General features: G+C 28.9%; 1 protein-coding gene across 1 annotated transcript in view; it reads left to right on the plus strand.

The window, feature by feature from the left end:
- The first annotated feature begins 1,112 nt into the window (after positions 1-1,112).
- The window catches only part of LOC135930256 (kinase D-interacting substrate of 220 kDa-like), a 31,243-nt gene continuing 7,898 nt past the window's right edge, over positions 1,113-24,457 (plus strand). Inside the window, exons 1-21 of the mRNA XM_065467036.1 lie at positions 1,113-1,235; positions 1,277-1,364; positions 1,416-1,522; positions 1,567-1,665; positions 1,716-1,814; positions 3,029-3,226; positions 6,768-6,959; positions 7,422-7,526; positions 7,675-7,773; positions 8,735-8,912; positions 9,211-9,375; positions 12,785-12,964; positions 13,474-13,630; positions 14,431-14,573; positions 15,418-15,615; positions 16,804-16,928; positions 17,371-17,551; positions 17,633-17,820; positions 19,920-20,064; positions 21,327-21,488; positions 22,026-22,191. Coding sequence (XP_065323108.1) covers positions 1,113-1,235; positions 1,277-1,364; positions 1,416-1,522; positions 1,567-1,665; positions 1,716-1,814; positions 3,029-3,226; positions 6,768-6,959; positions 7,422-7,526; positions 7,675-7,773; positions 8,735-8,912; positions 9,211-9,375; positions 12,785-12,964; positions 13,474-13,630; positions 14,431-14,573; positions 15,418-15,615; positions 16,804-16,928; positions 17,371-17,551; positions 17,633-17,820; positions 19,920-20,064; positions 21,327-21,488; positions 22,026-22,191 — 3,098 coding nt within the window. The remainder of the gene's footprint in view (positions 1,236-1,276; positions 1,365-1,415; positions 1,523-1,566; positions 1,666-1,715; positions 1,815-3,028; positions 3,227-6,767; positions 6,960-7,421; positions 7,527-7,674; positions 7,774-8,734; positions 8,913-9,210; positions 9,376-12,784; positions 12,965-13,473; positions 13,631-14,430; positions 14,574-15,417; positions 15,616-16,803; positions 16,929-17,370; positions 17,552-17,632; positions 17,821-19,919; positions 20,065-21,326; positions 21,489-22,025; positions 22,192-24,457) is intronic.

The raw sequence follows: 24,457 nt of genomic DNA on the forward strand, positions 1-24,457 counted from the left end.
GGGTGATGGCTGATTTTTAGTGTAGGTTTTGATGATTACTATCACTATTGAGATTTAATGTTCATAGAATATGTAAATAAATATGATTAAAATATAAAAAATTTGCCTGAACAGTAGATATAGTGTTATTTTTTTATTAATGATTCAACCCATACAATACAGTAATCATAGTCTATGTTCAATTTAATGTAACCATTTCAGAGTTCTAAAAACATGTCAATAATTAGGGTTCCACAGGTACCAAAACCTTTCTTTAGGTGCAACTAAGGGATTTACAAATGCAAGATCATTACAGTTCTATATATGTCCATAATTAGGGTTCCACAAGTACCAAAACCTTTGTTTAGGTGTAACTATCTATGTACTGACCATGATTCAAATGTATATAAGATAAGAAAATTAATGTTATAATTATAAATTGTATAAGCTGGAAGTACATAATTAACAAAAATTTTTATTATGAGGATCTTCTGATGAGTGTAAAGATTCTTGAAAATAATTCCATAACTTTGAATATTCTTCATAGGACTTCAATTAGTGTTTATATGGCAAACCCGCCACCGCTTTTATAGTTTGATCTCCATATATCTGTGCACACTTGGAAACCGAGTTGACAGACATTATAATGGAAAAAGATTTAAAATTTGAAAGGAAATAAAATACAGCTAGCGTATAAAAATAAAAGTCAGTTTTCATCATAAACAGGTTATATATTAACAAGATACAATGCTTAAGAGTTGGTAAAATAATTAATATCAAAATGTATTAAATTAAATCATAAAAAATATTAAAATATATGAAAACTAATACTATTTTAATTAAAATTTATTTTGTATGTTATGTGTATAACATTTAGAAATATATAGTTATTAGTTTTTATTTATATACTATTATTAGTTTTTATTTATATACTATTATTAGTTTTTATTTATATACTATTATTAGTTTTTATTTGTATACATTATTTTCCAATTATAAAGTAAAATTTTTTGCCATAGGAAATACACAAGATTGAAACTTAAAAATAAGATTTTTAAATATCATTGAAGAACATACATATGTTTTTAAATATTTGGCATTCATACATAAAATTTGTCATAATTTAGGCAAGAATGAAATCAAATGATTGTGTTAATATAAATGAAATACTTAAAGTCATTGAGGATAAGGATATTATAAAATTTGGAGAATTATTGGCAAATTTTAACTCACATATTAATGTTATTGTAGACCCAGTATATTTCTTTTCATTTATATTAATATAAAAATATCTAAGAATGGACAATCTTTACTTCATTATGCTGCATTATCAAGTTATGAAATTGTAGAAGAGTTATTAAATAGAAATAGTTACCCAGATGCAGGTGTGTATATATATTTTTTACTATAATGATTAATAATTATCAAACTGTTAGTTGATCATGATCAATGGACTCCATTAATGCTAGCTTCAAAAGCTGGCCATGCAGATATATGTAACATACTATTAAAACATGGGGCTGATGTTGATCATAGAGATCTAGTATATTTATTTTATAAGTTTTTTTTATATATAAAATATATTAGGGTGGTTGGACATCTTTGATGTGGGCATGTTATAAAGGTAGATTTGAAGTGGTAAATGTTTTACTCAAATATCAGGCAGATATGAAGATACGTGAAGAAGTTTAAAAATAATTAATTATATATTCTTTATAAACAATTATTTAACATAGCATGGAATGTCTCCAATAATGTGGGCTTCAGGAAGAGGTTATTCTGATATAGTGGAAAGCTTATTAAAATCTGGTGCCAAAGCTCAATCAGTTGATAAAGTATTATTTAAATGTTTTAATTATTATGAAAAAATATTTTAAAAATACTGAAAATAGAGATTAATTTGTTATAGAATCAATATTGAATATTAAATGATTTGAATGTATAAATTTTTAATGTAAAAAGTTGTACAAATTATTTTTATATAAAAATTTTTTAAGATGTATCAAATTTGTTTAAAAAAAAATAAGGACAATTTTTGGTAAAATATTCTTGGAACCATTATGCCTCTTGAAAACTTTGGGAAAAATTTATTTTTTCTCTAAAAAATAGGGATTTTTTTTGTAAATTATAGGCTTGACTAAATTAATTAGAAAGGCAACAAATTTCGTTATAATGTTATGTTATCAAATGTATAGGTACCTTACTACAAATAGTAAATCATTATCGTTGACTTGATTTAAAAATCATTTGTCTCATAATTATAAAAAAATATTGTTCACTTACATTTAAACATAATTTTTTTTAAAAAAACTATTGTATCAAGCCTTTGTAACTAATTTAGTAGAGCTAGAATATGGCATTAAAAAGCTGGCTCTTAAGTTTAAAAATCTATAATCACCACTGCATTTATACATCTTAAAATAAATTTTGGGTTTATATTTTCAAATCTTAAAGAGTATATTATGAATTTGAAAATCAAAAGGAAATTACTATCTATCCCAGGGCATCCAATTTTCTTTCCTATTAAAAATTTAATTGTTTATTATTTTTGTATTTATATAAAAATTCAAGCATAAACCTATTTAGTAATATTTATATTTAAACTTATTGTATCTTATTAAGCATTTTATTGGGTTTGTTATAAAATTTAAGAATACAATGCTTATTTTTTTAATAGGTGATCTTGTAATAATATAATCTCTAATTACAATTCACAAAAATATAGGCTTGAGTATGTAACTGTTCTATTTGAATACCCTATTCTGGGTGTAAGCCCAACAAGCTCACTTATAATATGTTATATCTTAATATCTTATATATTTTAAAAGGTTATAATTTGAATATTATATTTGTAATAGAATATGATAACTTTCTTACATTTAATATTATATTATCAAGATTAGTCAAATTGCATATTATTAGAAGTTAAATTTGATAATTATATAAAAGTATATATATGCAAAAGAATTAAAAATAAAATTCATTATTGTTTTTAAACTTTAATCGATATAATATATTATAACTTTATTTGTATATAACAAAATTTCAGTTCAATTCAAGTGCCTTACTATGGGCTTGTCGTAAGGGTTACAAGGATTGTGCAAAACTTCTCATAGATGCAGGAGCTGACCTTGACACTGTCGGAATGAATGGGTGGACCCCTATCTTAGCAGCAACTAAAGGAAACTACGTTAATCTTGTAAAACTATTGCTAGAACATAACCTCAACCTAAATCACCGTGACAAGGTATACAGCAATATACTATTATAACAATATCACTCTTTAATTTAATATTGGATAAGTTGTATCGCTGGTAACTTCTCAGGACTAAATCCAATTTTTTTAGTGGTTAGTAAATTCCTGGCCAGGATATCTGATCTTATAATAAAATTCTTTATTTCTTATTTTATTCCGGTTCAGGATCAGATTTCCATTACCCACCAATAATATTTTACATAATTGAAATAGGATTAGCTCAGTCTTTGTTTAATGATAGAAAAATTAGGTCGATTTACGCGAAGATATTTATTAGTGTTGTAAAACAGCTCGTTTTGATCCCATTTTTTAAAACGGCTAACACAATATTTTAGCCAGAAAAATCTCGCCTAAGCCTCGAGATTTCGATAATATTGTCTAGACTATTGTTCCTTCTCCGAGCAAAATCTTTAGGCTTGCGTAATATTTTTCTGGATGAAATATTGAGATAGCCGTTTTTATTAATCGGCTCAAAACGAGCCGTTTAACAACAATAATATTTATTATATGATTGATTGTTTATTTATTATGTATAATTGGTATTTGGTTTTTGTTTCAAAAGAAAATAAATAAAAATTAAAATATATTTCTTAAATTACGATTAGTATAATATTACAACTAATTTTAAATACAAATTAAATAATGATTGACCTTAAGATGCAATTAATAAATTATAAATTTTTTTAAAAAAATATAGCATATTGTTTGTCCCATCCCATGTAAGAGCATGCTCAGTCGAGTAGGCTAGATTTTTATATAATAGTTTTTAATAACTTTATATTTTTTTTAAGTGTTAAATAATATGTCATTTCTGGACTGATAATAATAAATATAATATACATTTACTTCTTTTTTTTATAGGAAAGTAAAATCACGATTAATTTAATAATAAAAATTTACATTATATTAATTTAATTGACGAGTTACTATATCCCCATTTTTTTGTAGATATTTGCGACATCAGTAATTTTAAAATATTTTATGGTATTTTTTTTTTACCAGTTATATCTTAAAATTTTAATATTTTTTAAAAAAAACGAAGTTAACTTTTATCATTTCTTAAAAAAAAATTTAAAAAAATATGGGGCCAATTATATATTTTTTATATATAAATTTCATGACATTAGCATATTTTAATAACCTTTGATTTAAAAAAATAAAATATTTTTAACCTAATCCTTATGCTGCATTTTTATTAAACGCGTTATCTTTAAGTGTTTCGTTATTTATAGCAGTATTATTACAGCTGATTCAAGTTTTAAAAGCTAATTTAAGATAAAGCTTAAAGGCGATAATTATTTTATGTAATATTTAAACAAAATCTTATAACTTTTTATCGAATTCGCTATTATTTTTATAAATCGTATCGCATTATCATCATAACGCTCCATTATTGGCTTTATTTTGTACGCAACGCTTGAACAAAACGCGTTTATTATAAATACGGCCTTAATTATTTAAAATTTTTTTTATTTTTAAAAAAAAATTCTTCAATTATGTTTTTCTGCCAATTTCAGTACTGAGAACTCAGTTTTATCAATTTCACGAATCTTTAATTTATTATTCGTGGTGAATTATACAATGCAGAGTTATGTATCATAATCCATTTAGAATAAGAATTTTTTTTCTCTCTACTTGGCATCAGACTTTCCAATGGCCCTATCCGATTTCCAATCCATAAGGTTGAGGTTCTTCGACCAGATGATAGGCTGGATTTTATATAATTGTTTTATTACTTTGTATTTATTTTATAACCCAAATTTATGAATATAATAGTTAATCAAATCTAAGTTAGTTTTCTATATGTCAATTTTAGAATAATATAAAAAATTTATATCACACGTATAACAACCCATTTTATGGAATTACTTATATTAGGTCTTGAAGTATCTAATACTATGTTACACTGGAAATTTGTTAGCTGCTTAATAATTAACTAAATAAAACTCACTTGGTACAGAATCAGAGTCCACGTTTTTTTTTGGAAAATAAAATCAGCGATTATATATATTTTATTCTCATAATCATAGCTAAATAGGTCTGTTATTAAATAAAAATCATCCAACATAATTAGTTTTTTTTATATCAATCAGTTCAAGAGTATATTCCGATTATAATAGTTCATACTCCATATCTTCAATAAAAATAATTAAAATGTAACTTGCTAATACAAATTAAGATGCTCCAATAACTGACGCTAGATACACTTATTAGGATTTTATTTCGCCAAAAAAAATTTACAGAAATATTTAAATTGATGAGGAAAGAAGAAGCAATCGTAGTGAGAGGAATATAATTTATAAATCATATATTATATTATGAACTATGGTTTTATTAATATATATTATTTTTTTGGTTATAATTTAGCATTATATAAATCTGATTTGTGCCTAACACTTACGCATTAATAATAGTTTAAAAAATCGTTTCTATCAAATATAAACCTTATTTTATCTGTATACATTTGATGGAACAAATTTAATAAGAATTTGATATAAACTCATTCGGGATTTTGCTTAACTTGGATTACCAATTTATTGCCTAAAAATAAAATAATTATGATACTATAGAGATCTGCAAAATTAGGCTCTGCCTGTACCCGGCCCGAAGCCCAATCTATTTAAAATAATCGGGTTCGGGCCGGGCCTAATATTTTAAGAAAAATCGGGCCGGGTCGGGTCGGACCTTGGAATTTTTTTTAAATATATCTTAAATTTATCAATTTTATATTAAATTTTTTAATGTAAAATAAAAATATTTGATTTTATTTATTGAAACTAAACGACATATAACATATGTCTTTTATTTTGAGTAATTATAAAAAATAATTTCTATATTTAAATAAATACGAGCCGGGCCGGGTCGGAAAATTTTTTTAAAATAAATTCGGGTTCGGATTGGGCCGGCAAAACTTTTTTAAAAAATTTTGGGTTCGGGCCGGGCCGGCAAAACTTTTTTAAAACAATTTCGGGCCGGGCTTGAAAAATTAGGCCCGATGCAGATCACAGAATATTTTTTTTTTAACATAATTCCTCACTGAAATTTTCAAATTACATATATTTTCTCAATCCTATGTTTTATATAACTTTTTCAATTCCTCATTTTAAATTTTCTTAATTTTTCATTAATTTGCCTTAATTTTCACGCAATCTAACCCTGACAGTTCGCGCGAATTCGCGGCGAAGTGTACAAAAATAATGTAAAAATATTATATTTATAACATATTTTGTATTTCGTCGCAAATTCGCATTAACTGGTCAATCATGACATATTCATTCATCAAATTAACCAATATGATTAGTTGTGTTAAACGGCTCGATTTGAGCCTATTTAAAAAAAAATATATCCTAAACCTATAGATTTCGGTAATAGATGTACAAACCTTTGTGCCAACTATGACCAAAATCTTCAGGTTTGCATATATTCCTGAATAAAATATTGAGTAAGCCACTTTTAGTTTAACAGGACTAAATGTGAAATGTAGTTTTAACATTTACAAAAAATAAAATAAAAAAAAAATTCAAAACGTAAGGATGGTATGACGGCAATGGCATTAGCTTCCAATTACGGATTCGTTGAGATAGTGGATATGCTTTTAGCCCGCGGTGCCCACGGGGCCCTTTCGAATTTCCATAACGATACCTGCCTTATCTTAGCGTGCAAAAATGGACATTACCCCGTTGCCAATACGCTTTTAGCCCATAATTTAGGCACCGACGCTCAAGTTTTTACTTCTTCCATTGTTAAAACCTGTGTATAAAATAAAAATGGCGAACGGAAGAGACGAAACTGTTTTTTTTATATTAAAAATATGGCTATGTCGATCCCTCCGATCCGATGATTTTCGATATTATCCAAAACCGATTTGATAACCGACAGATCGGATTTTTGAAAAACATTGAATCGACTAATTCTAATATAAGAGGTTGGTAAGGGAATGAATACGTCAATCGGGATTTAACAAAACTCACTCATTTATTCATTCGATATCATGTTTTAATAAAGAAGTCGATAGCACTTGTGGAATTTCGCAATTTTTTTATATAAGTTATTTTGGATATTTTGCCAAGATTATCAAAGGTTTTTTTTACGTGCTAAAAGTGCATTTAAAAAAGGAAACAAAAATTTTCTGGGCATTAATGGATTTTGAGATTATTACTAATTTTTAACTGTTAATCATCCTTAGGGATACAATGGTAAAACTGCTTTATATTGGGCCGCCGAGAAGAATTACAACGATATAATCATGCTGCTCCTAAGGAATAAATGCGATATGGAAATCGTTAACGAAGTAAAAGAAACAAATATTTTAAATTATGAAAAGAAATCCATAATTATCCCTATCAGCAATATTTGATGAAACTGGTTGTTAAATTTTTTAAATTTATAATTATTATCTTTCACTCGATTCATGATAAATCCGCAATTCGAATTTTAAGAATGGCGAAACGGCGTTACTCAGGGCCATTCACAATAGAAACTCTGTCGCCGTTCAGATGCTTATAGATGCTGGTGCCGACGTTGGCAAACCTGATAAAGTTTAATTTTTTAATTGAAAAAAAAAATTTATTCTTATTATTTATTTTTCTTCTTCTTTTCTTTTCAAAATTTCTGTTTCAAAAACAAATATTAACCAAAAAAATAAATAATAAATGAGTTATTCCCTCGCCTATAAAAATAATAATTTCTCTCCCATTTCATCTTCCAATCCTTTAAATTTAAAAGAAAGAGAACTTACTTTATTTCAGAGTTTAAAAAAAATCTGTCTAAAATTTTTTTTTTTCATAAAGAGAGATTTTTGATCAAATTTTACCTAAAAATGTCAAAATCTTTATAATATACATGCGTACAAAAAATATTTCAAGATGAAATCACAAATTAAAAAAATAATAACATTTGGTCTAATTATGATATTTAAGCATAGATCCGCAGAAGTCGGAATTTTAGGCTTGTCTCAGATTATAAAAAATTTTTTTTTAAGGCTGGTCCGACCAGGTTGTTTAATATTATGGCCCACCATATAATTAATTAAGTTAACCCATGAAACTGATTTTTAATATAATTATTTAAAAATTAGAATAAAATCATTAGGGAATTTCGCAATTTTTTTAAAATATTTTTATTTGTGATGAGAAGCTAGCTTTTAAACAAATTATATATATTTGCTTATTTATTAATAATCGATAAAGGGCCAATTTATATGCCTAATAATCTTTCAAACAGTAATTTCTCTCATAATATTGATATCGATATTTTTCTAAATATCAAAAAGAAAGAACGAAAAATCAAAGATTTATAAAACATTTAATCATCTTTACTAATTTATACTTGGTAAAGCCACATTTTTTTAAAGAAGTTTTTGAAACAAAATTTATTCGAACACAAATATCCAATCAATTTTTCATTTAAGACTTTCCAAAAAAATCAAAAAATAACTTTTTCTTATAATATATATTTTTTTAAAAAAATAGCATCAAATAATTTATCTAAAATATCTAGAAAGGGGACACGGCCCTCCACATCGCCGTGAGGATGAGAAGCAAGCACCTGACCGAAATGTTACTCAGAAACCCTAAAAACAGCAAACTTCTTTACGTACCAAACAATGCGGGTCAGACGGCTTACAATATAGACGCCCAATCGGCAAACGCATTCCTTCCTTACCTATTTGGGGCTCGTAAGTTATATTTTATAATTAAACTTTAGAATTAAATTTGACAAAATTCTAATTTTATCATGTGGCGCAATGGTGATTATTAGTGGAAAAATGTGAGATTGTTGTGAGCTTTATTTAAGGCAAAGATCCTTTTCCCTAAATTTGACGTTAGACGCCATTTCTTTGTTTTATTATAATAAACTCGGCTCACTTTGTTATAACGAGTGAAAAAATTTTTTAACCTCCCAATGATGCTCGAATTAGACAATTGTTTCACTACAAAATTAAAAAAAAATAAAATAAAAACCAAATTACCTAGAACACCTTAAAACGTTCGATTATACCGAAAATATGCTCGGATACGATTTATATAGCAGCGCGCTCTCAGATGTGTTGTGTGATCCCATGCTTGGCTTGCCTCTAACTGTTGGCCTCTACGCCAAATGGGGAAGCGGAAAATCATTTCTACTCAAAAAACTGCAAGGTTTATAATTAATAACAATGATTGATAGTCCATTTTTTAAATATTAACAACTAACAAGGCTTCTGAATAAGAGATCGGCATAAGCGGGCCCAAACCGGCCAATAGAAATTTTAATCGGGTATTTTGACCTTGGCAATTATTTTATATCTTAACCTCATAAATAATTTTTTATGAAAGAAAATGACATTAACTTGCCTAATTATAAGCTTAAAATATTTTTAATACTTCGATCCCACCTAGCTCGTAAATATATTTTTCGCAATTCGGGCTGGCACAGGCCTTCCGGACCGAGTTGCTTCTACCTCTATTCGGAGTAACGTAATATTTCCATAAAGTTAATATTTGAAGGCTGTTTTTTTAAAAAAAAATTCTTCCGCTGAATTATTGACACGATCTGTTCTGAGTAATATATATGACTGGTTTTTTTTCTTCACTAAATATTTATTTTTAAAACTTAAACATCAATCATCGCAGTTATCAACTTTTAAAAAGAATATGAATTAAACAGAAACACCCTTACAACTCGTTCATTCGAATGTGTAGTTCATTAATCCTCAGTTCCTTCGCTGTTCTTCGGGAACAGCAATCCTTAGTTATATTTCAATCTTTATTGTATAGTATTCAGAGATACGTAAATATAAAAAATATGTTCAATAAGGCCTGCAGATCTCAATCAATATTATTTGGCTTTAGTGAAACCCTTATTGAGTCGCCTGCCTAAGATACATCAAAGTTTTTTGGCCTAAAGTTTTAAAGAATATAGTTTTTAAACTAAACCCATCACCGGTATCTGATACTACAGGATGCAATTTGATATTAATTTTAGTCCAAATTTATATATATTAATTTTATTCATTCTGGCCACCAGGCCACGGAGACAGTGCTAGGAAGGCACAACACCATAATCCATATATAGTTCTAAGCTAGAGGGATTTCATTCTCACAACACTAGAATATTGAAAATTGGTAATATTCACTTTTCCTTACACTGAAAAATCCTTATACTATTTTTATATCTCACACGTCATAACTCCTCATGCAATGAAGCTTATTGTGTTTTATAATAATGTTTTTCCTTTAAATCAGATTAAAGCTTACTTTAATTAAATTCAATTCCTGCAATATCAATTGCAACTATTAACTACGTATATACAGGTAATGAAACCACAATGTCATTTTTATTAGCAGGTCGCAGTTCACCAATTCTTATTTCAACCACCCGCATTTTAATAAAACTTATGGAGGTTATAACAGCAATTAATTTATTTAATTAAGATTCAATTGGAGGCTTAGATAGGTGTCTTGCGATATTTCTTTAAGATCAAGACTTAATCAAGTTGTCTATTCCTAGTAATCAAAATCTTGTTGCGAATTTAAATCTTCTTAATATGTTCAATAATAATATTCCTCTATTCATGCAATTGTCGTTCTTATCAAGAGAGACGGAAAAGTCCATTCAAAAGCAATTGGTTCAGTTTTTTAACTAGTGACTCACCAATCTGTAACTTTAAATTGTATCTATTATTTTTCATCGAACTATCTGGGCTTAGACATATTAGTTTTATGCAAAACTGCCTCACATACCACAAGTTTTCTACTTCTACAAACTTGCGATAATACCTGTTTCCTAAAATTGGATTTTAACACTGCATTTAACACAATGCAAAAAGGAACTCGTTATTCATTCACTTTGCTAAATATTTCCATTTCCTGGTATTTACCACATATATCTGCCTGTTAAAAGTCAACCATCGTATCTAAAAGTTGGTCGAAAACAACCATTGAATCTCGGCAGATTTTTTCATGAGCTGCTGATTAAGCCTTGCCATCTTCTGTCAGATAACTTAACTAATTGTATCTTAACGATGAAACAATAGGAGGGCCTTACATACAATCAACTATTGAAAACCTCATCAATCATGCATAACCCCAATGCTGCTACTGGATTTAAAATTAAATTTAAAATAATTGCAAATTTTATTCACCTAAATTTTCTTAAAATGAATTGATTAAAGACAATTTTTCTCATTTCAATTCACTTGTTGATAGGATTATAAAGGGGCAATTAACACATTTTTTTAAAAATTTTTATTCAATCATTTTGACCCACCTCAAAATATACCTTTGCATCAATCCTTCTTCCTTCAAAATTTTTTTTATATTTCTAAAATATTACACTCCCTTTGAACTGCTCCTCTTCTCTAGATTTGAGATTCATTAAAAGATCTTTGGAAATTATCTTTATTTTCATTTTCGTTTATTTAATGGATACAAGTTTTCTTATCAAAATTCGGAGGCCAGAAATACGTTCTCCGTCATTGTAGTACTGCCACATTTCCCTTATCTGAATCGGTGTGTCATGAGATTATAAAATGTTTAACTCTCTTTGATCCACATTATGTTGCCGTTTTAAATCTTTAGTAATTAATTGCATCTAACTCTCCTAATCCGAGCTCACCTAAACAATGAGTGATACTCACATCTAATATTTACTCGAATTCCATTGTAAAAGGATACTTTTTTTTATTATTACACTTAATGGACAAAAGTATGCCCCTTTCAGTATTTACTGTTGACCAATCTAAAAAAATAAACCATTTAGGCAGACTTAAGAATATTCAGGCAAACGCTGCTAATCATCATTACTGTTCAGGATACGAATAGCACAAAGCCATCTTTAGTTCCAATAAAAAAACCGAATAGCGGTAGGCCTTTGATTATTCGATTTGGCTGCTACATTATCAAGCCTAATACATGTAAACTCTATGACTGCCTCATTGACAGCCTCGACCAGCACTCACTTCACTGCCTTGGTACTCGCAGTAAACTTAATGGTTGTCAGGTCTCTTCTCTCAGCTAACCATCTGGCCTTTAGGCATCGAAAATAATGCCAGACCCCACGTCATGACTCATATATTTTGGAATAATGGATTCACTCTAAGCTGAGATTATTCGTGTAATTATTGATTTACTCCTTCCTTTATTTAGCGGCATGCTCGGTCGGCAATGTAGAATTAACAAATATAATTTGGCTAACATCACATTAATTCTTAGATACCATTGATGGGTTTAGTTCAAAACCTTTAATATTCTTTATAAAAACTTTGGACCAAAGAGATATATCTCAAGAAACCTTCAAGTGGGGTTTTCCCTACGTCAAAAAAAAATCTCACTGTATACCCTTCCACGGAGCTATTTATTGAGCTCATTTTTATTTTTATGCATCGCTTAATATATATATACATTATATAAGACACAATCTAATTAGGAGGGGGGGGGGGTGATTATTTTTATTAGACATCAATTGAAAGATGTTTTATAAGTAATCGCGAAAATATTTTCCATGCAAAAATATATAAAAATAATACATATATTTTTTATACTTTTTGTATTCGGTTGCAAATGATAGAGGAAATGATAACATTCACCGACAACATTCTTCAACCTACCTTTCATCTGACAAATTTTATTAGCCTGATATCGGTCTTCATCTGTATGGTACCTTCCCTTTTCCTTGGGGTCATAATATCCTGGGTATACGGATTTATCTTGTTCATAGCACTGCTGATTCTTATTTTCACCTTTTACGGTTAGAAATTGATTGATTATATGCATATTCAAAATAAAATATAGTTTATATTAGTAATATACCTTTGTTAAAAGAAAGAAAGAAGGAAAGAAAGTAAGAAATAGAGTATTTTTTAAATGAAAAGATTAAGATGAAACCGTTAATTATTTTGATTCTAATTAATATTGCGCAAGAATAATTGAAAATAAATACACGAGTAGTTTTATAATGTAGTAAAGGTCACGAGACCTGTCTCCCCATCCAGTTCATTAGACGGTTCACCGTCACCGCGGTTCTGATTTCGTATAACATGCCAGATCGTGGTTATCCAGACCATAGACCTTAGCTAACCCGCATTCATGGTTAGTGCTCATTTGCCGATAAGTTTACAAAAATGAATGTAAAATTATTATACTTATATCATTTTTTATACTTCGCCGTGAATTCGCGCTAATTGTGAATGCAGGGTAAGGAGGAACCTTATTTTTTTTTATTTTAACATTAATATCAAATATACTCTTTTGATACAGGCTTTATTTTGATTTCCAAGTATTTTGGTTGGGAACGAATAACTAAACTCAATTTAATGTTGGCAATAAAATTTGAAAAACTCAAGCTGTTTTTTCAGATTATATATTGCAATCCCTCCACCGAAAATCTGGAAGAAAGCATACCTCAGGGAATCAGGTATTATACGATAGGACGATATTTTACTTTTAAAAAAATTAAAAATACTTATTTTTTTGGAGTTTGAACAAATATTTCATATAAAAAGCGTAAGAGTAGGAGGCCCATGTTTAGCTAGAGAAAAAATAGCCATTATCGAATTTATTACAGAAAGGAAACTCTAAAATTTCTTTCCACCTTCCTATGAAATTCTTATGTCCATTCTTGTAATTTTAGACCTCCGGGACCCTCTTGCGCCAAGTGGGTTGTGGAGGACTGTTTCTTGCGCATCTGCTTACTTATATAGATATACTAAAGCAGGTCCAACCTAACTCAGATCACTCGAAACTTAGACTTTTTCGAGAACTGGACCTGGCTTTTATTATAGCATCTTCTTTTGGGCCGGATTATTACTTGGATCCCGAAAAAAATGCCGGAACCTATAAATAAAATAGGCCCGATAGTTAATGATTGCTAGGATTCGGGTTTTTTTTTAAAAATATATAAACTAAAAACATGCTATTTATTTATTTTTTTTGTTTAGAACTCTAGTTAGTTAATTTATTTCTGTGCACAAATATTTATATGAAAAACAAAAACCGATAATTATAATATAATTATACAACGCTTACTTCTCTCTCTTTAAAAAATATGGGGGATCCCTCATGATTTAATTAGTCTGCGCTGACCCGGCTTTCCAGTTCAATAACTAAATAGTTGCTTAGATTGGAACATCCCCTAGTCTAACTCACAATCTCCCACATTTGAGCTTTAGGGTTCGGGGGGTCTAAAATTATTATTTTTTAAATAAAAAATAAAAGGTTCTTATTCACCGATTACGCTAAGCTTACCACTATGGGAGGCGAGAAATCGCTCGCTGGAATGGTTGCTACTTTATGCCACGTTGCTGAAAAAGAATTTGGGCTACTGACCGTTCGATTTTTTAGAGTTTTTCACCCAAAAAGTAAAATAAATAAATGTATATATCATAAATTCATATTCTAAATTGATGGTATCGTAAACTTTTTCGCGAAATAATTTTAATTGTCATTTTACAATTATTATTTTTTTTCTCCATTTTGTAAAGTTTTAATCAATCATGTGTAGTGTTATTAAATGGGCCGATTTGGGTCGATTTTTAAAAACGACTGGATTAAAATTTTAGCCAAAAGAATATTATGTAAGCAACGAGATTTGCCAAATTCAACTTTGGCAAAATCTCTAGACTTCTCCTCTGATGATGATGAGATTTACGTATCATGGGGAATTCGTTTATTTTACCTTATCGTTTACTTTAAATTTTCTGCCTTTAATATAAATATTTATTAACCATTCCTACTATCTCATGTACTGCCGAAAGGGTGTAAAAAAACAAATCACTGTTTGGAGGGGGGGGTACTTTACAAGGGGGGTATTCTGCTTCCTTCCCTCATAAAGTATAGGGGCTACAGAGAGGGTGAGAGCCATTTACTTACAATTGTAGGGTTAGGTAATTGGGTAGGGTAAAATAAAAAAAACTGACTTATGACTACCCACTCTGAGTCGGAGTATAACGAATTCCACTATTTAACAACTAAAATCTAATTATTTTGTCGGCCAATGAGTTCTGTCCGGAATCGGTCCTAGTTGACCTTCATCATATGGATCTGAACTAAAGTCCACTTAATTTAATGGAATGTACACCTAATGACAACTAAACATCACAGAATTTTGAAAACAATATATATTCGTCATTTAATCCTTTTATTTGATAATTAAAAGTTATTCTTTATCTTCTTTTTTTTCACTTATAAATTTTCCGTATAAAGTTAACGACAAGTTGCGTACTAAAACATGCTTCTTTATTCCAAAATACATCGTCGCTATGATCGTTGCCCTCTCATTGGTCTCTTTAATTGCCCTGGCTTTTAGATGCTTGTGGTTGGGACAACGGATTGCGGATATAGATTCAAACGCCTTTAGAGCCATCTTGGGACTTAGCTGCATTGTCGTCATTGCTTTTATAGGTAATTTAGAACACTTGCATCGGATATATGTATTTTTTAAAATATCGGAAGTTTGCTAAAAAAAAAAATTTAAACGAGATTTTAAAGAAAACGGAAAAATTATAAGGCCGTGCCCTGATTCGTCTTATTTCTAAACAGAAATCCGTTTAGCCGTCTATATTAGCTTCCTTTAAACAAAATAAAGAGGAATAGGTTACGGTAAGGGTTAAGAAATTTAGAGTTTAGCTAGTCGTTATAAAAATTTTAAAATGATTAAATGTACTTAATACTTTAAAATATGAATATTATAGATAAAAAAAACAATAAGAAAAAATACTTTGCCTTAAAAATTGGTTTGGCTTTATAAACTTAATTAATATGCATTTTAATGTTAGTTAACAACTTGATATATTCTTTCATTATTATAATAATTTTTTCTGTTTAAAATTAGCGGTGCAATTAAAATATCCTGTCAATATTCGTTATTTTATAATAATTTGAAAAAACCAATTATTCGAAGAATACAAATAGTAAATTAATCGATTCGTTTAAAAAAATCGAATTTGAATTTTGTTTTTGAAAGGGTATAATTTAGAGAAAAACTAGCACACCTCTTAGACATAAATTTTTAAAATAGCTCACTTGTTAAGGTCAAATAAAAATTTGTTAAGCTTAAATGTTTATGAGAAATAAATATTTTATTGTGTTATTTGCATACTTTTGGGGGTGCGAATATATTCGAAAATGTTATTTATATTTTATTTTGCAAATATATACTATATGATATATTTTCTTTACCTATAGTTATTTGGCATAATTTTTCAGTGCAGTTATTTCTTTAGTTAAATCATACTTTCATTTAAAATCCCTTTGATTAAAATTTGTAATAATTTTGTGTACTAAAAATGATTAGATATTTTGTAATAATTTTGTATACTAAAAATGATTAGATATATGTATTATTTATAAGTAACGATCTATGTAGCGAGTTCCTTTCAAAAGTAACTTTTAACAACTCTAGTAATTTTATTTTTAATAATAATTTCCAGTTTTTATTCCTATTTTTATAAAAAAAAATAATATGATTACATTTTGTTGCTATAAGTAGCAAATACTTTCCTTATAGATGGTTTAAAATATGGAAACATACAGTAAAAAATAAATAATCATTAATTTGTTTTATCTCCTTTTTTATCTCCTGTTGTTAAGCCAATATCCCAGTTTGGAAGAGACTTTTTCAATTTTCCTTTTATTCTCAAGCCAAGAGGGTCATGAAATCCGCCGACTTAGATCCGAACAAATTAGAGGGCTTTATGCAAAAAGTCAAAATGGAGGTTAAATAAACCTTTATTAATTTAAAGAATGAATATTTCCATTACTAACTTTTAAAAAAATATATGTAATTTAAATTTAGAAAATGGACAATCTTTATGATTCGATACATTTAAAAAATCAATATATTGCGGGAATTTTTAGATAACTTTTAATAATTATTATTATTATCCATAATATTAATTTCAAGTGTAAAAAAACCAGTTTGAAAAAAAAATCTAAAATATATACTTTTTTATGCATGAAAATTATAAAGGATTTTTAAAAAATATTCTTGCATTTTTAGTTAAATTTGATAAAAAATACTTCAAAGATTTTTGCTCAATAACTATTTTGAAGATTTTTTTCCCAAACTCTGAAAAAAATGGGCTTATACATTAGGGCCCTTAAAAGATAGAAAAATAATAAATTTAAAATCACTCGTTATTTTATTTTTTCACTTAGGTTAACCACCTAGTAGATCTAGTTCAAACCATAGATTTATTCACGAATCGCCATACTCGCCTGGTCGTCGTCATAGATGGACTCGATAGTTGCGAACAAGACAAAATATTGCAAGTTTTGGAAGCGGTTAAAACTCTATTTTCGGATACTAAGGCTCCTTTTATCACCATTTTGGCTATAGGTAACAAATGATAATTCTTCAACCCCCCCCCCCTACTTTATTCCAAAAATTATTGATAATTTTTACCCTCCTTTTTTTTAGATCCTCACATAATCATAAGAGCCATAGAATCTAATCTAAATTCGGCATTTCAAAAATCATCCATAAAGGGTTACGATTATTTGAGGAATGCTGTGAGCTTGCCTATCTTCTTGCAAAGACAGGGGCTATTGCAATTCTGCATCGGTAAGGGAGTAAACTCCGATACTCGTTACAAAAATTTTTACAAAGTAAGATGCTATTACTTATTAATATCGTTATTCACCCTTTATTATAAATTTCTTAACCAAAGCTGAAACAGAATAGATTTAAAAATACATAGATCTCTTATATTTACTCCAATAGTCATCCTCATAAACGGCCAATATTCGCTTATACCTTTTAATTTGTAAAATTTAGGATACAAAATTAGATATTTCATTAATGAGGAATTTCTTTTTATCCAATAAAAATATTAAAAATGTTCTGAGCAATAGCTAATGGCCGTACATCTTTATTTGGTTTATGAAGAACGATATGTTTAGCTATAGTAACGGAGCAATGACGGGTGGTTTGCCCTCTAAGAAGCATACGGTTGACAGTTAGATGATTCTTTCTAGACCTTCACATTATTGTGTTATATATTATATGGTGCAGTTAGATACTGCAAAAACATTAGGCGAAATCTTTAAAATTCAGATAAGAAATCACGCACGAAGGAGAAAATAGTCTCTAACATCACTTGTACTCAAGGTGTCTGTAATTAGTGGAGCCTCACAAGTTATGCAGACATTTCGCCCTTAATATCACTTGATTGGTGTTTTAGAAGAAGTGTCTGATCGTAAGGAGCTAGCTTATTATCGGTAGTCGCGAGACTTATGGCTTTAATATTGAGGTTATCGAGTTTCTTTGATGTTTAGCCTTGATGAGGAGGGCATTTTTATTATCCTTACCTTTAATCATGTCACTATTCTTAAAGGATATGGCATCCGGGTTATAAAAATGTTTTGGAATCGTCAGAAATTTTTCCTCAATGCTCTCCGCTCTGTGGAGTCACTCATTCTCTACCTACCATTCCTACCCTCATCATTGACGTGCAAACTACCCCCAGCCAAAACCTACATAGGCACAGACCTGATTAGAGCTGAGTCATATTCGTAGAAATATTTCTAACGACCCCGAAACCATTTGTTATATCCCGTATACCAAAGGGTGCAAGACCTATATCCAAAAATTTTATATCCATACTAAATAATTACCCAGTGAACCACGGTCATTTCTTTTTCATTGCATATAAAGACTCTAAATCCCTGATAATGCTAGCAAAAGGTCAATAACCCAACCAATTAAGGAATCTACTTTTACCCCTTATTTCTAAATTTTTTGTAGCATCATAGAGTTATGGCATGGTAAAGGTAAGGATCACAAAGAACCTCCTAATGAAGGCCAACTAATATCGAAGAAACGTAACCTCAATATTAAATCTACCAAATGTCATGCGACTTTCGACAATATGTTAGCTCCTTATATCAGGCCACTTATTAGGCCCCTTTTTAAAATCACGTGAGATCGAGGAATAAATGCTTGCAGCTCTTCTAATTGCCACCACTCACAAGCTATTAGAAAGGCAATTCTTTCCTTCAAACGTGATACCTCACCTGGATTTGATGGATTTTTACCAATATTTTTGCAGGATCTAATTGTGCCCTATATCACGCAACAAAGTGACGTTCTGGGAAGAAATACCCAACTCGTCAACTATATGCTTTTTGGAGGCATACCACCCGTCATTGTTTCACTATTATAAAGCAAAGCTCATCGCTCTTCATAAGCCGAATAAAAATGTTCGCCCCATCGCTAAACCGCTTGACGACGATTAACTTTAAGAAGATACTCTTCACCGTATCTGATTATGAAAAAAAGAAAGAAAATGTCCCACCAATACACTTAATATTTTTTTATTAAAAATATTGTTGAATCCTAAATGAAAAAAAAATGTGAGATCCTATTCTGATTCTCTCAACCTAATAATTATATATATAATCTATATGGCACTATTTTTTTAATGATGCTTGTAAAAAGGCAAATATTTAGCTTGAAGGTTTGTTTCCCAAAAGAAATTTTTTTTTCCGGTATTCTTTTTTTATCTGGAAGTTTTTCTTACGATTATGGGGTGTGTTGAATTCTTTAATTCATATTCTAAAAATGGAAAATGATATTAAATAAGTGCTATTAGTCGCCCCTCTTAAAAATTATGACTATTGGCAATTCTCAAAAATCTTTGTTGATATTTTTTTTATTTTGAAATTAATAAACATTTTATATTTTAAAATAATATTTATTCCTCAAGAAATCAGGCCTTAGCCCTGTTTACTCTTCTTCAACATTAGCAGGACCTCACACAGCCAGTCTTAAATCTAAGCCTATCAATCAAATTTCGTCAAAATTCCAGCTACCTTTCAATCAACTCAAGGGACCTCGTTCTAGCTTTACAGGTTTTTTAAAGCCTACCGTTCCTTATTATATCTTTCTGATCTTAGACCTGCCTAAAATTTGTACGAAATTAATCACATTTCTTAAAAAAAAGAACCATATTTATATTATACACTTTTTATTAAAAAAGACTTCCTTATTAAATTTGCTATAATATAAATTATAATAATATACCCGTGGCTAGTATTGTTAAATAGCTTTATTACGGCCGGATTTAAACGTCCAAGTTTTTCCTCACTTAAATTTAAAGATCCAGACAAATATTTTAAGGTTAAAACTTAACTAACCCCGTTTGGAGTTTGTAAAAATTAGGTGATTTAAACAACACTATTCGTAGTTGAATTGCGACGTAGCCCAAAATTTTTTTTTGTTACTTTTGAATAAAACAGCTGCTCGCATATTATCTAACTTTTAACCCCAGCGCATCTCGTAGAGATAAGCGGAGTTTGGACTGAATGGTTTCCGGTTACAGTTCAGTATATTTAAAAAAAGTAATTTCCGATTGTTAAGAAATTTAAAAAAAACGGTCCCTTTGAAAAGTCAGAACTGGTTTCCAGGTGCAATGAAACAAAATCCACCCTCTTAAAATGAATCGCGCAACATTTTTAAATCATATTTTTTAATATGTGGGTTCCGATATAAATAAATTTTAAGAATGAGGTTCTGGTTTAGATTTTCGAACTATGCGTGACTCAAATTCGGACGACAGGCCTTAACCATAGACAATGTCTATCGAGGTAGTCGTAATAAAATAAACGGAAGGTCACATCACATGATCTCAGTTATTTCTGCCACCTTGCAACTCAATATAATTTAATATTTTTCTCAATTCTATGTTAATCTATCATTTTTTTAATATAGAACGGTTTCTTACACACTTTCCATAATTTTTATTTCCAAGTAAGGACACTTTATTTGTGGAAATTAATAATATTTTTACATAATAAAATATTTTTTTAAACAAAACTTGTCAGTTGTCGCATCTCACACGCCATTTAATCTTTAATAAAACAAAATCCTTAAGAAAAACAAATCTTGTTTTTTTTATTATTATTAACGATTAAATTGGTTGTATATATTACGCGAAAGTCGACAAACTATTATATTTTTTTCGGAATTTTTTAAAAAAAAATTTAAGGGAAACTTGCCTTAGCTTGAAGCGGCCTATAATAAATAAAAATTGTTCTAGAATGTTTTTTTAATAGTAATTGATAGTTTTCTCCTTATTCTAATAATCAAAAATCGATTCTTTTTTTTAAAACAGGAAGTGTCATAAGTTGCTCGCAAGGTTACAAAGGATCTTCTCTCTTAGTCCTTTCATCGACAGCGCCCGAAGATTTGAAGAAAATTTTTACGAATGACCATTATTTTAGCGATGTCAATCCCAGGAGTCTAAGACGGTTGACCAATATAGTTTACGTTTCTGGTTTGTTAGTTATTTTTTAAAAAAAATTTCTGAATAATTATTTTTGATCTTCTTTGAAACAGTTTTAAGATATGACCTTATAGAAAGATAAACGAAAAGAAGAATTAGTGAGTATCTTTTATTAGATTCATCATTTGATTCCTTACATAATAATTATATTGAACATCTGGATATAAATATGTTTGATTAGTTTCATCATTAATTTCATAATATCATAACATTTTTTATAGCATAATATTCCGGAGTTAAAATATGAATTACATTTTATGCTGTCCTTATCAACTATTCATCGTCCTTTGTATATGATATTAATTTAACATGAAATAAGAAGCAATCATTTTAAAGTGTTAATATCTTAACAGTCGTTCGCAGTGTTAATAAAATTATATAACAAACTATTAAATTAAACAATCAAAGGTTACTTTATGGTATAAAAAATTTAAATTATTATTTTATTTATTTATTTTTATTGTTAAAAACGTGACATATCAACAGAAATGGAAAAAATGCACAAAATAAAATTAAAATTTGTTTTAGGTCGCTTGATGAAAGCATTCAGCATAGATTTTCAATGGGTTAGACTCGCCACTTGGGTTAACATGATCGAACAATGGCCATACCGATCCTCTTGGATCATACTGTATTTCGAAGAGAATGAACATTATTTGGATAATCAAATCACTCTCAAACAAATTTATGATTGGTTATTTATTTTTATTAAAAAAAATTTTTTCTTTAAATACCTTTTTTTTTGTTTTGTTAATTACATTACAGCTTCAACAAACGGTTTAATAAACACTAGTGTTGTTAAACGGCTCGATTTGAGCCGATTTTTAAAAACAGCTAACTTAATATTTAGCCAGAAAAGTATTGCCTAAGCCTGGAGACTTCGCTAATAGATGTATAAATCTTTATTCTATCTAAGACCAAAATCTTCAGTATTGTGTAATATTTTTCTGGCTAAAATATTGAGTTAGCCGTTTAACAACACTAATAAACACGATCATTATCTAGGTAGAACCAGATTGGTTTGCTGCCCCCACCCTCCAATACTTTGCTTTGTTTAATTTGGGAATTATTGAGGTAAGAACTAAAAAGACCCAATTTCCCAACTCATTCGTTATCCTTGCTATCTACATCTCCCGCACTTTTCCATGGTCCTTATCCCTATCACCTCAATCATATTGCATTTCTTTTCTCTACCTTTCTTCCAACCAGAATTTCATATCATGTTTGAAATACCACAGTTATTTCAAATTATAATATCCATCGTATTGCCTCTACACCTATCTTTTTTCCATTCAATCCTATACTGGTCCGTTTCTCAATCTGAACTATCATATATCTGATCATTCTCGTCACCGTTTTTTCCAGTTTCCGTTAGATTACCACCTTAATCATCCTTATTCCAATATAACTTTTCACTGAACTTTCCAAGACTTTTCCTTTCAAAGCGAGATAGATCTCTTAATTGATTAAAACGGGGCTGCTAACTAATCACACATTTTATCCTTTCCATCGCAACTTTTATCTGAAAAATTCCATTACCAATATCAAAGGCAGTTATTCTGCTCTTCTCTCACACTTTTTACAAGAAACATCCTGTGAGCGATTCCTCTCATTTCAACCACCATCTTATGTGAACTCATTTTCGATATATGATACAAGGGAGTTACTCCTACCAACCCGTTGGCCCATACTCTGCTCTGCTGGATCTACTGTTTTTTAAACAATATTTTCTATTGATTAGCCTCCAATCTTTACCTTTTCCAGCATTTGCCTTCAAATATTTTAGTATTTTGCTTCCATGCTCTTTATTCCATTTTACTTTTTGCCATTGGCATGAGAATGAAAGTTGTTGCTACCATTCTATCGTAATGAATGAAATATTTATTAAAAGAGGAGCAAAATAAATTTTTGAAATTAGAATATTTTATTGTATCCTAATTACAATTATCTACTATATAATCAATTAATATTTAAAGAAAATAAGTAAAAAATTATATAAATATTTTATTTCATACAAACAATTAACATAAAATAAAACTTTATCTAACGTGACACAATTTATAACACAACAATGAAAACCTAAATAATATGCTTAATGTTTATTTTAAGTATTCTATTATGGGGGTAGTGTGATGTGAAAATTATTTTTATTATATTTAATTTATATAATTAATTATTTGACAAAACTATTGTTTCTTAATGCAGTTGTTTTTAAATACCCCATTACTAAAAATCTATTTTATACAATATTAAATATACACTATTATTTTTTTATTTTGAAACTAACCCTACCCCATATATGTGTTTTTATAGACTAATAAATACCAACCCTACTAGACAACACCAGGTACTGGCCTATATATAGTTCTTTTTATTTAACCAATTTTGAATATCATTTTGGTAAGGAATTATCTAAATATTACAATTAACATATAACTTTACGCTGAAAAAAGCGAAAATGAAGTTTAAATGACATAAGAAATTAGATTTTTTTTAAAAAAACGCGATATTTCAATAATGCGAATACGAAAGAAATTAAACTACAAAAATAAAATGTAATATATCAATTATTTGCATATTTAACAAATATATTAAGGGTAATTATAATAAGTATTAGAAAACTTAACTCGGACAGGTACTAATTTTTAAATGGGACTTGAATATCTTTTAGAACATTTGAGGTTGATTGACAAAAAATATTTTCTTAGCCGGAATAAACTCACAAAGAAGAGATACATCACAGAGCTCAAATATTAGTTTTTTAACATTCCTCTCTGCTCCCAATTCATGTTGTTAAATCGCCTACCTTTAGCTAACTCTAATACGTCAGTCTTTAGACTACATAAACCTCTGATTTAAGCTAAACTTAAAGATAGAGGACAAGTCTTTTTTTTAAGATAACTTCGCTCATTATAACTTTCATTATCATTTACATCATTTCCCCCTTCATATTAATTTCT

Source organism: Gordionus sp. m RMFG-2023, chromosome 5 (assembly GCF_954871325.1).
Source record: "Gordionus sp. m RMFG-2023 chromosome 5, tfGorSpeb1-WG-v2, whole genome shotgun sequence".
NCBI lineage: Eukaryota > Metazoa > Nematomorpha > Gordioida > Chordodea > Parachordodidae > Gordionus > Gordionus sp. m RMFG-2023.